Source organism: Phodopus roborovskii, unplaced genomic scaffold, assembly GCF_943737965.1.
Source record: "Phodopus roborovskii unplaced genomic scaffold, PHOROB, whole genome shotgun sequence".
NCBI classification, from domain to species: Eukaryota; Metazoa; Chordata; class Mammalia; order Rodentia; family Cricetidae; genus Phodopus; species Phodopus roborovskii.
The window spans coordinates 131,567-150,106 of NW_026126142.1; the positions used below are offsets into that span (position 1 = coordinate 131,567).

General features: G+C 37.4%; 1 protein-coding gene across 1 annotated transcript in view; it reads right to left on the bottom strand.

Annotated features, from left to right (window-relative positions):
- Wnk3 (WNK lysine deficient protein kinase 3) overlaps positions 1-18,540 on the bottom strand; it is a 126,493-nt gene that overhangs the window by 72,215 nt on the left and 35,738 nt on the right. Inside the window, exons 3-7 of the mRNA XM_051179541.1 lie at positions 16,333-16,505; positions 14,475-14,695; positions 13,081-13,238; positions 7,078-7,166; positions 2,317-2,536 (exon numbers count right to left, since the gene is read on the bottom strand). Coding sequence (XP_051035498.1) covers positions 2,317-2,536; positions 7,078-7,166; positions 13,081-13,238; positions 14,475-14,695; positions 16,333-16,505 — 861 coding nt within the window. The remainder of the gene's footprint in view (positions 1-2,316; positions 2,537-7,077; positions 7,167-13,080; positions 13,239-14,474; positions 14,696-16,332; positions 16,506-18,540) is intronic.

Consider the following 18,540-nt stretch of genomic DNA (forward strand, 5'->3'; position numbering starts at 1 on the left):
TCTGTTGATATAAGGTGGAAATAAGCTTAACATGAAGCAGAAATCAGCTGCTGGGGAAAAAAACTTTTAAAAAATCTCTCTGGAGGAAACAGGAAATTGGCATAGTTTTGAACTGGAGTCTATTGAAAAACTATAGATGAAGTTTGGATCAGAGATCAACATTCTAAGCAGATGAAAGTATGTTCAAAACAGAATACTTGCTATATCTAACTAGGCATTAGAATAGTGTAAGAACAGGAAAGAGTTCTATTTTTTCTCTAATGAACAGGGATGAGCAGCAGAGAACATGATTTGAAGAAATACCAGGGCATACCATAGTTAGTCCTACAGTCTGCTTGTTTGCTTCTTTATTTCTGACACAGAGTCTCAAGTAACACAAGCTGGCCAATATATAGTAGCCCAGAGTGATGTTGAACTCCTTGATCTACTTCTACCCTCTAAGTGCTAGGATTATAAGCATGTCCCACCAAATCCAGCATATAGTCTACTAGTTAAAACTTGTCTTAAAGGTCTGCAGATCAGAAAATTCATGGTAATGGAAGGATTATTAAAATGTTAATGAGAATGGTCATCCCAGCACTTGAAAAAGTGGAGATAGGCAGCTTGCCATGAGTTTGAGGTTTAGCCTGGGCTACATTGTGATTACCAGGTCAGTCAAAGCTACATAGTACAATCCTATCTAAAACCAAACTAAAACAATGACAAAAACAACAACCAAAAAAAAAAAAAAAAAAGAAAAGAAAGAAAGAAAGAAAAAACCAGCTAGCTAAAGCACACATATCCAATTTTGTCTACCCTAAACCTCCCAATAAACCCACCTCATAGTAAATGAATCTTAAAGTTACATAGCAATAAAAATAAGGCTAGACATGGTAAGACAAACACCTGAAATTTTCACGGGGAGGCAAAGGGAGGAGGATCAGGACTTCAAGGCTATCTTCAGCTATACAATGAATTCTAGGCCTTTGGGTTACATGAGGGCCAGTCTCCAAATAAATAAATAAATAAATAAATAAATAAACGAATGAACATATGAATAAATAAACAGCAAAGGAATGAATCAAAAAAAATAAGAATACCTGAGAACCAATCCAAGAGGTCCAACATCCAAATAACAGAAGTTCCAAAAATAACAAACAGCAAAGAACCTGATCCTCTTCGGGGCTAAAGATTTATTTTGTAGATATGTATGTGCACACGAAGGCATGAGGTCAACATCAGAATTCTTTCTCTATTGCTCTTCACCTCATTTTGTGCAACAGGTTCTCTGAGTGGGCCCCAGGGATTCTACTCTCTTCATCCACCCAGAGCTAGGGTTACAGAGCTATAACATAACGCCTTACATAGGTGCTAGGGATCCAAGCTCAGGTCCTCATGTTTGTACAACAGAAACTTTATCAACTGAACCATTTCCTCAGTTTCCAATTTTATTTTAATAGAGACAGTGTTGTACAGTTCTTTATAGTAAACATGCAAATTTAACATATCCTGCTAGTAAAAAATACTTTACAATGACATGACAATACAAATATAAAAACAGGAGTCTAGGAGATGCCTTGGTCAGTAAAGTGCTTGACATACAAGCATAAGCACTTGTGCAAAAAGCAGAACATAAAAATACACACCTGAACAGGGTGGTAGTGGCACATACCTGTTGTGAAATATTTGTACACTGTATGAAGGTGTATGACTGATGTGACAAAAAACTGAATAGTCAATAGTTTGGCAGGAAGTATAGTTGAGACTTCCAGAGACAGAGAGAACTCTGGGGAGATGAAAGGCAGGGTCACCAGCCAGACAAGGAGAAGAGACAGGAGGTACAAGATGGAAAAGAAATAATGCCACGTACAAGGCAGAACACAGATTTTAAAATATGGGTTAATGTAAGTTATGAACTAGTTGAAACAAGCCTAAGCTAAAGGCCAAACTATCATAATTAGTAATAAGTCTCTGAGTCATTATTTGTGAGCTGGTGGCCCCAAAGAAAAAGTATTGCTACATATAACTTTAACCCCAGAGGCAGAAGCAGGAGGACCTCTGTGAGTTGAAGGTCAGCCTTGTCTACAGAGTAATTTCCAGAATAGTCAAGACTAAACAGTGAAAAACCTATCTCGAAAAGCCAACAAAAACACACACCTATAATTCCTGTACTGGGGAAATAAAAATACATGCTTGTGCAAGCATACCGATAAAAACATACATTAAGAAAGAAAGCACACAGAAGAAAACGAAATGAAACAATGATAAGTAAAAAAGTATCCTTAATCCATCAGGATACTGTAACATGTAGGGAAAGCATCACAAAGATTTACTTACCATTTCATATGCTACTTCCTCAGGGGTATCTGTTTCTAAATTAAAACTGAACTCAATAGCTTCATTGTCTTTATGTTTGCCTTTTAATTTTTTAGGATCTTCAACCCAGAGTCTTAGAGCCAGGGATGAATTTGAGCAATCATCTTCCTCTGCTAACTCCACCCTCAGTCCAGTATCCTCAGCAAAGAATGCATGGTTTAGTAGGTCCTTGATAGATAACCTAATAAACAAAATATGTATCTCATTATCAATTCTTACAGTTATAAGCAAGATATGATTCTTTCGAGATCAAAAGTTAATTGCATAAAAGTGCAATTTATATTTATATTTTCTATTAATTATTTGTTTTGCTATAAAAACTACATTTTATACTCAATTTATTACTAGAGACACAAAAATGTCAACTTACATGCATATAGAATGATATCATTAAGGATTAATAACCAATAACAATGATAACAAAGTTTAACACACATCAAGGTATGCCTAAGAGAAATGCTAGGTAGATTATTGAGCTTTCCTTAAGCCACTGCTTATATTACTAAGCATAAAGCAATGGCTCCTCATCAATGGAAACTAAAAACATTTCCCAGATACATAAACTATATATAAGGTGAAGTAGAAATCCAAATTCTTACAAATATTTTAAGTAGATTACTTCAATTAACAATTACCTACTCAGAAGCCGTGTGTGATGGCCCACTCCTATACCACGGCATTTGCTAGCCTGTGTTATATAGTGAGTTCCAGGGCACTTTGAGCTATAGAAGGACTGTTTAAAAAATATTTTTAAAAAAGAATTATTTAATTAGTTTGTACTCCTCTTTAGAAGAATGTCATAGGTGAAGCTAATGTCATAGGTGAAGCTAATGTGGTTCAATGAAGGACAGTAGTTTCTTTGTTTTTAATTTGAGACAGTGTCTCACTGTGTAGCTTTGGCTGACCTGGAATTTGTTACATAGACCAGGCTGTCCTTGAACACAAAAAGATAAGCCTGCCTCAGCATCTCTAGTGCTAGGATTAAAAGAGTGTGCTAGCTACCATGTCCTTTTTTCCATATATATATATATATATATATATATATATATATATATATACACACATATATATACACACACATACATACATACATACATACATACATACATACATATATATATTCTCACTATATAGTTCAAGCTAGCCTCCAAATCTCAATTCTTCTGCCATGGCCTCCTGTATGACAGTATTCTAAGAATGCACAAGCTTACTAAGCTCCAATGGTTTTCTTAATGTACTGAACTCTGATTTTAGGCTATACTATATACATAATGAATATAACCATAGCTTAATATCAGAAAGTAACCATCTCTGAATAGAAGCAAGAGAATGTGGCTTCAAAGGATTCTTTTGCAAGCTCAGGCAGGTAATTTTTCCTTCACAAACTTTTAATATCTGTACATTACAATTAATCTGCCTGTATCTATTATGTCTGGGTAGAAAGCCACAGGTATAAACAACATATGGCTAATGTGGTGGTTTGAATAGGAATGGACTCCACAGATTCATGTGTTTGAGTATTTGGTCATATGAATGGCATTATTAGGAGGTGTGGCCTTGTTGGAGTAGATTTGGCCTTGCTGGAGGAAGTGTGTCACTTGGGTGGGCTTTGAGGTCTAAGATACTCAAGCCACACCCACTGTAACTGTATTCTGTTACTTTCAGATCCAGATATAAAACTCTCAGCTCTTTCTCCAGCACCATGTCTGCCTGCATGCTACCATGCTTCCCACCATGATGATCACGGACTAGAACTCTTAACTTTAAGCCAGCCCCAATTAAATGTTTTCTTTTATAAGAGTTGCCATATTCAGTCTCTTCACAGCAATAGAAACCCTAAATTAAGACAGATGGTAGAAGGAAAACTCCAACCTAAATAGGTTAACTACATCCAAGAAAACATGGGAAATAATCCCAGACCAAACACACAGGAATTAGCAAACACTGCTCACTGATAATTTTCAACATCAAGGGTCTTCAATTCTCCAATAAAAATAAACAGACTACCAAAATGGGCATCCAAGAAAGACACCTCAACAACCAGAATAAACATTAACTTCTGATAAAAGGATGGAAAAAGATATTGACTTAAATTAGTGTAGCCATTTTGATGACTGATAAAATAGACTTCAAACCAAAACTAATCATTAGAGATGGGGAAGGATAGTACATACCCAAAGAAAAAAATCCACCAGGAAGGCACTGCAATTCTTAACATCTATGCCCCAAACACAATAGTGCACACATTTGTAAACAGAACTACAGCTTCAATCACACATTGACCCTCACACAGTGATAGTAGGAAACTTCAACACCCCACTCTCACCAATGGACAGGCCATCCATACAAAAAATAAACAGAAATGCTGGAACCAACTGATGTTATAAAATAAACCAAATGGACCTAAGGGATATTTACAGAATATTCTGCCCAAATACAAAAGGATATACCTTCTTCTCAGCACCTCATGGAATGTTCTTCACAAGTGACAATATACTTAGACAAACCTTAAAATAATAGGTACAGACAAAAAGTGAAGAATCCCAACTGAATGTAAAAACCAGATTTTCAACACATCATAGAAAACTTCCCCAAATTAAGGAAAGACACGCCCATCCAAACACAAGGAGAATATACAACATCAAACAGACAAGACCTGAAAAGAAAACCCCCACAGTATATCATAGGTAAAACACTATTTATATCAGAAGGCAGAGGCAGGCAGATCTCTGTGTACAGAGTGAGTTCCAGGACAGGTTTCAAAGCTACAGAGAAACCCTGTCTTGAAAAACAAAAACAAAACAGTACTTATACATAAGAAAGAAAGAATACTGAAAACTACAAAATAAAAGTTACATATTAAGGAAACCTATCAGAATAACAGCAATTTCCCAATGGAACCTCAGAAAGCAAGAAGAGCCTGGAGCAATGAACTCAAAATCCTAAAAGACCACAATTGCTCTTTATACCCAGCAAAGCTCTCTGCCACAGTTGAAGGGAAAGAAAAACTTTCCATGATATAAACAGTCTAAAAACATTTATAATCAACCAACCAAACCAAAACAACAACAACAAAAAAAAATCCACAGTAAGCAATATTTCCATCTGAAAAATGAGAATGAGCATAGCCAGGAGACTACAAAGCCATAATTACTAAAACACAAAGTACCACTGAGAAAACAAGAACACCAAAAGTCAACAAAACAATGACGAGAAGCTTTCATAGCACTGACCCTTACACTTACAGAGAAGTCTAGTTCTCACACCTCATCATGGAAACTTCCTTTGCAACAGGTGGAGACCATTACAGAAAACACAACCAATCAAAATGCAGACTTGTGGTTGCCCAGTGCCAACTGATACATATATAACAAAACACCTGCAACTAAAGCTCAAGAATCATTACAAAATGTGGGAGGAAAGAATGTAAGAGCCAGAGGAACATAAGTGTGTGAGATTGTGTCTCCTGAAATGAGAGGAAAGATTTACCCATAAAGTATCTTACCAACATGGCTGGCTAAATATGACCTGAACAAGGATTACACTAATAGACATGCTAACATGGGAGGGGGAAAGCTCATAATGCCTCAACTCTAAACAAAGAACTATAGGCAACTAAGAAAGTCCGAGAGTGAGAGAAATAGTCATCTCCAAGGAGAAGTCCCTCCCCACAACTGGTTATTCAATACAAAATGGTCAACCATTAAAACATGTACATACAAGTAACATGATACAGACTGAGCAGGTTGTAGTGATATATGTATTTAGAACTTTGTTATGTGTCTGTATACATGCATGTGTGTACCTACAACAATAAAAGAAAAAGAGGCCACGTCATGCGTGAGGGAGGATTTGGAGGGAGGAAAGGATAGGGGGAAGATGATATATTAAGATCTAAAAATATTTTTAAAAAGAAAGTAGAATAGAGATTATGGGGGTCTGGAAGGAAGAATTCTGAATTATTAGTGGCTACATTATAGTTAAGAATGAAGAAATATTTGGAGGATTAATAGTGGTGATGGGTTTATAAAAATATGAATGTAAATAAAGTATGTTTCTGAAAGACACACTAAAAAATAGCTAAAATGGGGTGGAGAGATGGTTCAGCAATTAAGAACATTTGCTGCTCTTTTAGAGAATGCAGGTTTGGTTAGTCATATCCATATTGAATAGCTCGCAGATGCATGTGACTCTAGATCCAGGGGACCTGATGCCTTTCTGGCCTTTGCAAATACTTGCATGCACCTGGTGCACATACATACACCTAGACACACAAGCACATGCACATAAAAAAATCTTTAAAGAAATCAAAAGATGAAACTACCAATTTATACCAGTAATTATACGTAGCTCAAAATAAAAGGAAGTGAAAGCCAATACTAAAGCAATTATCTATATAAAAATAAAAATTTTGATAGGAATATAGAATACTCTGTGAACAAAAATATCCATATCACCTTTATCATTATTATTTACACAAAGGTATAAAACCAAATCTATTCACTCTGAAGTACTTAAACAAGCAATTTGTTACCTGTTTTACATCTTTAAAAACTTATTTCATCTCATTATTAAGCTGATGGTGACTAAAATCTGTCACAACAAACACAAATGTCAGTTCAAATTCAGCATGTCTAAACTGTCGAATGGCATGCCATGATATACATTACAGTATCCAGGATGCATTCATCATTCATGCAACTTTGTTATAATGCCACCCACCTTTCAGATTTGTTTTGTCGAATACATCCTTCAATTATTTCTTTCACTTCGGGGTCTGCGACTTTATTGAAGCTGGCTGGTTTTATGCCCTGGGAGAAAAAAAATAGTTTCTTATTATAAATTAAATAATTGAAAATACAAATCAATATGGCATTTATTAAACTTTGTTTTTTCATAAAAATATCCAATTATTCAATGAGATCATTATACACATATATTTAATGTCTAAAATTTTAAGCAGGGCCTCACTACACAGCCCTGGCTAGTTTGAAACTTTCTATATCAGTTTCTCAACCTGTGGATCACAACCTATTGATGGGTGAGGTTGGGGGGGGGGTTAAATGACCCTTTCCCAAAGGTTGCATCATCAGATATCCTAAATATAACAGTAGCAAAATTACAATTATGAAGAAGCAACAAAAATAATTTTATGGATGAGGGTCACCACAACATGAGGAACTGTATTACAGAGTTCACAAAGCATTGGGAAGGTTGAGAACTCCTGCTCTATGTAGACCAGTCTAGCCACAAACTCAGAGAAATCTGCCTGCCTCTGCCTCCATGTGCTGAGAATATAGGCTTCTGTAACCACACCCAGTAAATTTAACTTTTTTAAATTACATTTTATTTACTGGCAGGGGAGGCAGGATCTAGTACGCATGTAGAAGTCAGATAATAACTTGCAGGAGTAGATAATTGCCTTCCACCACTAAAAATGGTATTGTATATATAATCCTAATTAGGAAAACATAATAGAGACTAGAGAGATGGCTCAGTGGTTAAGAGCACTTATTACTCTTTTAGAGGACACAAGTATGATTTCCAGAACCCATACTGAGAGGAGCAAAACCAAAAGTTACTCCATCTTCAGGGGATCTGATAATCCTCTTTTCAACTCCATGGGTATTCATAAACATGTATGCAAATACCCATTCACAAGCACATACATAATTTAAAAATTTTAATAATGGACCTACAAGATGCCTCAGCAGGTTAAAGGTGCTTGCCACCATACCTGATGATCTGACTTCAATCTCTGGATATGTGCCATGCACCACGTGGTACATATGCACTTGCACATCCACAATAAATTAAATGTAAATGTAAAGGGAGAAAGTTTGACCTGGATTGCAGCCTCCATCCAACAATGTGTCAAGAGAGAACTGACTTCAAAGAGTTGTCTTTTAGCCTCCATACTCAAGAATGACTGTGAGAACTTGTATGTGCATGCACATGTGTGCACATGAGCATGCATGCAAACACATAGACATGATAAATAAATACATTTTTAAAGGAAAATGGAAAAATGCTTTTAAAACAGCAACTATAGTAACAATTTTTGAATCAGAGACAAAGTAGGTTTGCATGCTTGCTTCCTTTGAGGCAGGATCTCACTTTTTCATGACCCTGTTTCAAATTCCCACATAGCTGGGCCCACAGACATGCAATACCAGGTATTTTGGACCCAAAAGCCCATCTCTGAGAGAGGTAGAAATGTAAATTGTGATATGGCATTTTTGTATGTTAATATAAAAATAGCAGTCATTCAAAATTGCAGTTATGCTTAAGGTACGGATCAGTGGTAGAGCACTTGTGTAGCTTTCATTAGGCCCTGAATTTGATTCCAGAATCACACAAAAAGAGACAGCACTTGGGAGGCTAAGTAGAAGGGTCATGAGTTCAAGGCCAGGCTCAGTGACACAGTGAGACCCTGTTAATGTTATTCTATTCATAGAAAATGTCCTTTCTGATCTCTCCACTGACTTCTTCCTAATTTCTTTGGCAATTTATGTCTTTTTCTATATGTAAGTAAAGCCAGTTATATAACTATAATTTATAAATCAAGCACAAAATATTTTTGTGCTAGGGGATCTTTAAATAAAGGGCACAAACTAAAAAGGCATTATAGCTTTTTCTCTGCTTTTATCAGAGGCTGGGCAGGAATTAGGAATTGTTGCTTAATTGGTGTAAGTTTTAAATAAACAGCAGGAATAAACTATGAAATATACTCCACGACACAATGACTATAGTCAATAATATACAGCGTATTATAAAGTAACTAAAAAAGTAAGTTTTAAATATCTCACCACAAAAATGATAAGAAAGTGAAGTTACAGATAAACTTCCTTGATTTTACATTGTATATATCATACTGTATCACATAAGTGTATACTCTAATTTTTCTATTTAAAGTAATTTAATTTTAAAGGATTAAAAATAGCTCTTATTCCTGGAAGCAACCTAGATGGCCCTCAATTGAAGAATGGTTAATGAAGATGTGGCACATCTACACAATGGAATACTACTCTGCAGAAAAAAATAATGGTACCTTGAAATTCACAGGCAAGTGGATGGCACTTGAAGAAACCATCCTGAATGAGGTAACCCAGTCACAAAAAGAGGAACACAGTATGTACTCACTCATATATGGATTTTAGACCTAGATAAAATGATCACCAGCCTATAATTCACATCACCAGATGAACTAGGATACAAGGTGTATTCTAAGAGATTCATATAAAGTCCCTCACAGAACTGGGAAGGGACAAGTCCCACAGAGATCATGTGAAGTGGGGGAGGACAGCGAATGGAGAGAGAAGTAGGATGAAATGAGGGGGAGGAAAGGAAAACCTGTGCGACCATGAAGATTGAGCCTGGTTAGGAATAGAAGATAGGAAAGAGAGAGAGAGAGAGACAGAGACAGAGAGAGAGAACATAAAAGAGGGAGCCAATATTGGTTAGAAGATAAAATTGAACACAAAGAAAGGTCGAGAGACCTACAAGACTGCTCCCAACTAACAATCTCAGCTTCCGTGGAAAGGCTATCATAAATGCCCTTCCCGGAGAGTGAGATCAACAACTAACTTCTCCATGGAGCCCTCAACTAATGCCTGTTGAAAACAGGAGCAAACACCCATACATAAACACTGAGTTGAACTAGAACCCAGAAGCAGATGGAGAGGACAAGACCACGAGGCAGAAGCACATAGAGACAGCTTACCTGAACAAGGAGGAGCTAAGGACCACTAGACTGATAGCTGGGAAGCCAGCATGGGACTGACTCAGGCCCCCCTGAATATGGGTCTCAGCCAGAAGGACTGAGCAGTCTAAGGGACCTCAGACAGTGGAGCCAGGATGTATCCCTGGTGCACAAAAGGACTTTGCGAACATATCCCCCATGGAGGGATAACTGCCTTAATCTAGAGACAGGAGAGAAGCCCTAGTCCCTACTTCACAGGACCTGTCAGATCTACATGACCCCAACTGGATGGCATTCCCCTACACATGGAATTGGGGTGGGGGGGGATGGGAGGGGAGGGTGTTTAGAGTGCATGTGAGAGGGCAGAGAGGGTAAAAGGGAAGGAAGGAGGGAGGGAGGGCTGGGGGAGGGAGGGAGGGAGGGAGGGAGAGGGAACTGGGATCGACATGTAAAACAATAAATTAAATTAAAAAAATGCTTTGACTCCAAAATTTAAGTTGAAGGACAAGTTACTGGGGAAAAGGATTTCTATTTTTATTTCCACAGAAAATGAAAAGATGTGGATTCCTTCCAGACTAATGTGGTTTGATCACGCCAGACTGCCTGAAACAGAGTACAAGCTAATCCTACATTCAAAACAGCTGGACAAAACAGCCCTACAGACTACAGCCAGGATATCTGAATCTTCTTCGAATCCCCCAAGACAGTGCCCCTTACCAGCAGGAAGTAGCTTGGAAAGAACGACGCCCAAATTCCCAAATATTGTCTATAAATGTTTGTTTTCATTTAATTGGACTTTGTTATATAAAATTAAATAAAACAATAGCTCTTATTATCTTTCTGAAACACTAACAAACTCTTTCATGGTATATCTCTAGCCACCCAGTCATATGTGAAGTAGTCCACTCTAAACAATGAAAACACTCCAATTCTGCCTTGTATACTTAATATACTACTATCCTTTATTTTATAGTTCTTCTTATTTTCAGGATAGGGTTTCATCATATAGCTCAGGCTGGACTCAAATTTACAACCTTCCTTAGCCTCCCAAGTGCTGTGATTACAGGTGTGTACTACCAACATCTTGCCAGTTTTTTTGTTTTGGGGTTTTTTTGTTTTGTTTTCTGGGTTTTTGTTTTTGTTTTGTTTTGTTTTTTTGAGACAGGGTTTCTCTGTGGCTTTGGAACCTGTCCTGGAACTAGCTCTTGTAGACCAGGCTGGTCTTGAACTCACAGAGATCTGCCTGCCTCTGACTCCCGAGTGCTTGGATTAAAGGTGTGCGCCACCACCACTGGGCATAGTTCTTGCAATTTCTAACATAAAAAATTATTCATAACAGGGATTCACATGTTTTACCTGTTAAACTGCATACCGAACTATTTTTCATAATTGTGTACTTATGTATTATAATACTTAAATATTATAGTCCTTCGAAATCTTTTACTCAATCTTTATTATCCAGCTATAAAAATTAACAACAATCTCCTGCCTCAATGAGATGATGGGACAGACTTAGTAGACTTCCTAGGGAAGGCCTTACCCTCTACAAGGAGCAGGTGGGGGAAGGGGGAGAAAGGAGGGAGAACTGGGATTGGAATGTAAAAACTAAATTAATAAAAAAAATGTAAAGATTTTAAAAACTTAAGACCAATCAGGCCAGATGGTGGTGGTGCACACCTTTATTCCCAGCACTTCAGAGGCAGAGCTAGATGGATCTCTGTGGGTTTGTGGCCAGACTGATCTATGTAGTGAGTTCCATCACAGCCAGAGATACATAGTGAGATGGTATCTTAGAAAAAACAAAACAGGGGAAAGGGATAAGTTCTCCCAAACAAATTGGGAACATGAAGGGAGGAGAGAGGGAGTCAGGAGAACGAGAAGGGGAGAAGAGGAGGGGAGAGGAGGACATGAGGGAACAGGAAGTTTGAGTTGGGGGAAGAATAGAGAATGAGAGCAAGAAAAGAGATACCATAATAGAGGGAGCCATTATAAGTTTAAAGAGAAATCTGGCACTAGGGAAATGTCCAGAGATCTACAAGGATTACCAGCCCCAACTAACAATCTAAGCAATAGTGGACAGGCTACCTTAAATGCCCTTCCCCAATAATGAAATTGATGACTATATGCCATCTGAGAACCTTCATCCAGTAGCTGATGGAAGCAGAAGCAGAGACCCCCCCAGCTAAGCACTGAGCTGAACTCCTGGTATCCACTTGCAGAGGAGGACTGATGAGCAAAGGGGTCAAGACCAGGCTGGAGAAACCCACAGAAACAGCTGACCTGAACAAAAGAGAGCTCATGGACCCCAATCTGTTAGCTGGGAAACCAGCTAGGACTAACCCAGACCCCCTGAATGTGGGTGTCAGTTAGGAGGCCTGAGCAATCTATGGGACCTCTGGTAGTGGATCAGTACTTATCCCTAGTATATAAATGAACTTTGGGAGGCCATTCCACACAGAGATACTCTCTCGGCCTAGACACATGAGGGAGGGCCTGGGCCCTGTTCTAAATGATATGACAAACTTTCAAGATCCCCCATGGAAGGCCTCACCCTCCCTGGGGAGCAGAAAAGGGATGGGATGGGGGCTAGGGGTGACAGGGGAGGAGGGGAGGGTGAGGGAACTGAGATTGACATGTACAACAAGGTGTTTCAAATTTAAATAAAAATATTATCATAAAAAAGAAAAAAACAAAATAGAAAATTAAGAGCAATCTAATATCTAAAATTGTACCACATTTAAAGATAATATACCTGTACATTCTCTCCAAAATAATATAGAGCATTTTATAAGAGCCTAATAGAATTCAAGTACATAAAGAGAAGTCTTTATAAAACAAAACCCTTTCTATGTGCAATTGTTAAAGTAACATCGTTATATAAAGTTAAACTATAATGGGGGGCTTTTTATTTTTTCTTCCACTAAGCAAATTTGTCCCATAATTAAATTCCACTACATCAATGTTATTAATTTCAACACAAAATATGGCAATCTGTGAAGTAAAAGAAATAAAATTATACCTACACTGGTTACTTTACGGTATATTTGAGCTGCATTCTGGCACTCGGAATACGGATACTCCGAAGTAGCCATTTCCAACATACACATTCCAAAAGCATAAACATCTACAGATTCATCATAGTGCTCTTCATACATCTCTGGAGCCATAAATTCAGGAGTGCCTAGAAAACAATACCACAACCATATTTTTATTAAAGAGAAATACATTCATTTTCTTTCCCATAAAAAGTATCTATTAATTTATGCTCCTTCAAACCTAATTGGTAAATTAGGCTGGGTGTGGTAGTACACACCTTTAGTCATAGCACTTGGGAGACAGAGGTAGATGGACCTCTTTGAGTTCAAGGCCAGCCTAGTCTATATAGTAAGTTCCAGGACATCCAAGGCTATATAGAAAGATTCTGCCTCAAAAAAAAAAAAAAAAAAAAAAGGAAATTTAACATTTTATGCTGAGGAAGTACAATTTAAAGATTTAAAGTTCAATTCAAAGTTAGGTTAAGATGTTAAAAACCTAACTTTAGAACAGGCATGGTGGCCAACTCTTGGATTCCTAGTACTTTAACAGTAACCAGTATGAAGGTCAGAATTTTAAGATTACTCCCAGCTACATAGTATGTTCAAGGTCATCCTGGTCTTTAATGAAATCCTTTCTCAGAAAAGAAAAGGCTGCACTCAGGAGACAGTGAGTGGCTGGAGGATCTTTTAAGTTTGAGGCCAGTTTACTATACATGGCAAATTCCAGGTCAACCACAACTATATAATACAGAGACCCTGTCTCAAAAAAAATATAGATAGATATAGACAAATCTGATTTATTTTATTTATATTTTTGGTTCAAGTTTGGATAAATTAATTTAGTAAATTTTATTCCTTAAGTCCCCAGAATCTTTCAATAATCCTTAAAAGTTAAGGCTAGAGAGAGAGTTCAGCAGTTGAGAGCAGTGGCTGCTCTTGCAGAGGACCCAGGATTCGTTCCTAGCACCCACATGGTGGCTCACAACTGTCTGTAACTTCAGCTCTCAGGGCTCCAACTCCCTCTTCTGATCTCTGTGGGCACTGCATATGCACAGACTTACATGTAGGCAAAAGACCCATACATTTGAAATATTTCAAAGCACATTAACAGTTAAGTGTACCAGCTGGGTCTTAAAATCTTAAGAGCCAGGAGGATTAGGAGTTCAAGTTCATCTTCTATTACATAGTGAATTTTAGGCTTGCCTGGGTTACACAAGACCCTGTCTCAATAAAAGTGTTTGTGTGTAACAAAAATAAAACTTTAAAAAATTGGCAATGGTCAAAAATTTGCCCAAGACCATAGCTGACTCATCATCTCTGTTCCAGTCCTATATAACTAACAAATCTAACACCCAGACAATAAACCATTAAATACTAGTCACCAATGACACTCTTAGCAAATGATGTGCGCATTAAGGTTGCAAGTCCCAGATCACCAATCTTCACAGATCCAGTGGGTCCTGTGATGAAAATATTGTCACATTTCAGATCCCGGTGAATAATAGGAGGAGTCCTTGTGTGCAAGAATTGCAATCCTTTTAAAATTTGCCTGCACCAGCTTCTTAAGACCTTTGGCTTCATGACTTTAAATCGTTTTAAGTACCTATACAAAGAAACAAAGATCATATGTAAACAAACATTCCCACATTAGTCTATTAGTCTATAAATAGCACTATGAGTGAGCTGCTCTGCTTATTTACTTACTATGAATACTGTGCCTGAATAATATTTAAGATTTATTTTTTATTTTTACATATATATATATATATATATATATATATATATATTAATGTGCACATATGTGCAAATGCCTATGGGGCTCAGAAGAGGGTATCGGCACCCTCCAGAACCTGGAGTTAAAGATAGTTATGAGTTGCCCAATGTGGATACCATGACCTGAACTCTGATTTCTGCAAGAACAGCAGGTAATCTTAGCCACTGAGTTATCTCTCCTCTCCAGCCCCTTAATTATTCTCTATTAACTGCTGTAGCAAAAAATATCTATCTAAACCATCATTCTCATCTAAACTTTCAGTGATTTCAGTCACTTTACAGGTCATTTAAGTTTAACTCCCTCATCACATTTCATTAAAAAAAAAAAACTGGTATGACCTATGCCAAAAGATAGTCTACAAAGTCTAGCACTTTTAATTGAAATAAGAACCATACTAGAATGAGTTTTCAGAATGGAAGCATCATTTTAAAAAGAAAGCCCTTCTCTCTGTCTGAATAATTACTTATACAGATATTGGAGGTCATGCCACATAAAATTTTACTGTAAAATGTTAGGGGAAATGTCCCCTTCACATTTAATTATTTATAAGTGATTATACAATCAACTCATACCAAAAGAAAAATTGGTTACAAACAAAAGATTATAATTATTTAGTAGTTATTCCTTGCAAAATGTATAAGTTTGGCCAAACCCTCAGCAAGTAGTCATTATCTTTTTTTTTTCCCCTGAGACAGGATTTTTCTCCACCCAAGTGCTAGGATTAAAGGCATGCACTACCACCACCCAGCTCATCATTATCTTTTTAAAATGTAATCATAGTCTATAATAATTTTAATTCAAATTTTATGACATCTCTAAAACACTAACTTCTGTGGGTTTTTTTTTTAAAGACTTATTTTATGTATATGAGGGTTTGCCTGCATGCATGTATATTTTCTAAGTGAGTACCAGGCATTCACTGATGTCAGAAGAAGTCATTAGATTCCCTGGTTGTAAGACAGTGGTGCTAGAAGCCTCTGCAGGAGCAACAAGGGCTCTTAAATTCTGAGCCACCTCTCTATACCCCCTTTTGTATGTTTTTAAGGGATGATCTCATGTAGTTTAGGCTGGCCATGAACTAATCATGTAGCCAAGAATGATTCTCCTATCTCTACCCCACCACCCAGTGCTATGATTAAAGGTGGATGACACTGTTTACTTTCATGTGGTGCTGGGGATTGAACCCATGGCTTAATGTACTTGACCAACTGAACTTTGTCCCCAGATACCCAAACGTTAATTTTTCAGTACTGCATAGTTTATCAATCATTATTAATATCCTGATTTTTCAATCAATCTGAAATAGATTCCACAAGTGCTTCTGTTGTTGTTGTTATAACACTAGGGATGGACCCCAAGGCATTGTACATACTAAGTAAGTGCTATTTCACTGAGCTATAGCCCCAGCCCCTCTACAAATCTTTAAATTATTTCCATCTCAACTGGTACTATCAGATTCAACTTACGTCTTTAAGGTTCCTGATGTCATTAGTTCAGTCACTAACACAATACATTTCTTCCCTTTTAATATAGACTCCCAGGAATCATAGAATCGGACTATATTGGGATGCTGGAGGCCTTTCAACATCTCTGCTTCTTCTTTGAATCGTTGTTGCTCGGCTTTAGTTAATTTGCGGTCCTAAAGTGGAAGAATGAGTTCCAAATTAATAACATAAATGTCCATGCACATTTCTCATAGCTCAAGTGTTTGTTTTACTGTACACATATATATCTTACGCCTATCATTTTTTCTCAATATCTACAGAATCACTGGTATTCTTTCTTAATTAATTTGGCTCTTTGAACAGATAATACAACTATTGTTACATAACTATGCTACAAATACATCTACACAATATCAATATCATAGAGGCTTTGGGATTTAGTTTGGTGGTAGAGTACTTATATTATCTCAAAATGAATCAACAAAAAGTAATAAAATAGATAATTGTGATATTTCCCTAAGAAATCTCCAAGTTTTCATTGCTAGAAAATCTCTAAAAACCAGACCAAGTATAGATATTTGTTCCACTTTAATTTCTGGATTGTTAAAATATAACTGCTATAAACATTCCAAATAGAAATATTGGGCTACTAACTAATGAAAGACCTTCAAAGAGGTACTGGACCTCTAATCCACATCATAGGTGCAGTGTTTACAAAATCCTAAAGGACTGTGATCCTAAAATTCTGAAGTCAGACAAACTATCAATTAAGTTAAGAAAGGAAAAATACCTATATTTCTAGATATAAAGACAGAAACATCTATCCCATACAACTCTTCTGAAAATATTACTCAAAGACTTCCAATTTAAAACATAGGCCAAGCTAGGCAGGGGTGGTGCACACCTTTAATCCCAGCACTCAGGAGACAGGTAGATTTCTGTGAGTTCAAAGCCAGCCTAATCTATAGAATAAGTTCCAGGACAGCTAGGGCTACACAAAAGAAATCCTGTCTTGAAAACCCAACTAAGTTCTGTAAATTACCAGGCATGGTGTCACATGCCCTTAATCCTAGCACTTGGAAGGCAGGGTCAGATGGATCTCTGTGAGTTCAAGGCCAGCCTGGTCTAAAGATTGAGTTCTAGGAAAGCCAGAACTGTTACACAGAGAAACCCTGTCTCCAAAAAAAAAAAAAAAAAAAAGAACAAAAAAGCCAAACTGTTATGGGGTTAAGAACATCTGACTAGACAGGTCACAGACCCTAGAGGAGAACCTGCTTAATGAACTTAATATGAAACATAGATTAGTACATCTCTCAACCCTCATCAGAGAAACTTCTCTGAGCAGTAGATGGTGATTAACACAGAGACCTACAACTGACCAAGGGATTGCAAAGGGTTACGCTCCAAATGGGACATCTGTATCACACCCTGGATAATGTTAGTAATTATAAATCAGTTTGACTATACTTGATGTCACTAAATTAAAGAAGCCTTACCCTCTCTGAGGAGTGGACGGGAGGGTGGAGAGAGCAGCAGGAGGGGAGTGGGAACTGGAATTGGTATATAAAATGAAAAAAGATTGTTTTAAAATAATAAAAAAAAGAGTTAAAAAAGTTTAAAATCATGGCCAGGTGGTGATGGTGCACACCTTTAATCCCAGCACCAGGGAGGCAGAGGCAGGTGGATCTCTGTGAGTTCCAGGAAAGTTGGGGCTATTACACAGAGAAACCCTGTCTCAAGAAAAAAAATTAAAATTGAACTTTATACATATTATGCTACAATAAAAATACCCAGGGCTGGTCAGACAGTTCAGTGCATAAAAGAGCTTCTTGTTGCACAAGCCTGATGACCTTCTGATCTCCACAACATATGACAGAAGAAGAGACTCAGTTCCCAAAGGTTGTTCTTTGACCTCCATATGCATACCATGGTGTGTGTTAACTCCTCTCTCTCTCTCTCTCTCTCTCTCTCTCTCTCTCTCTCTCTCTCTCTCTCTCTGTCTCTCTCTCTCCCCCTCTCTCTCCTTCTCTCTCTCTCTCTCTCTCTCTCTCTCTCTCTCCACACACACACACACACACACACACTAAACAGAATAAAAAATTCAAAGAATTTTTAAAAGTGTTCAAAAACCCTATGCCTCGTGGTGCAAATATGTCATCCTAGCTTGGGAAGCTGAGCTAGGTTAGTCAGGAGTTCAAGGCCAACATGGGCTACATAATATCCTACCTC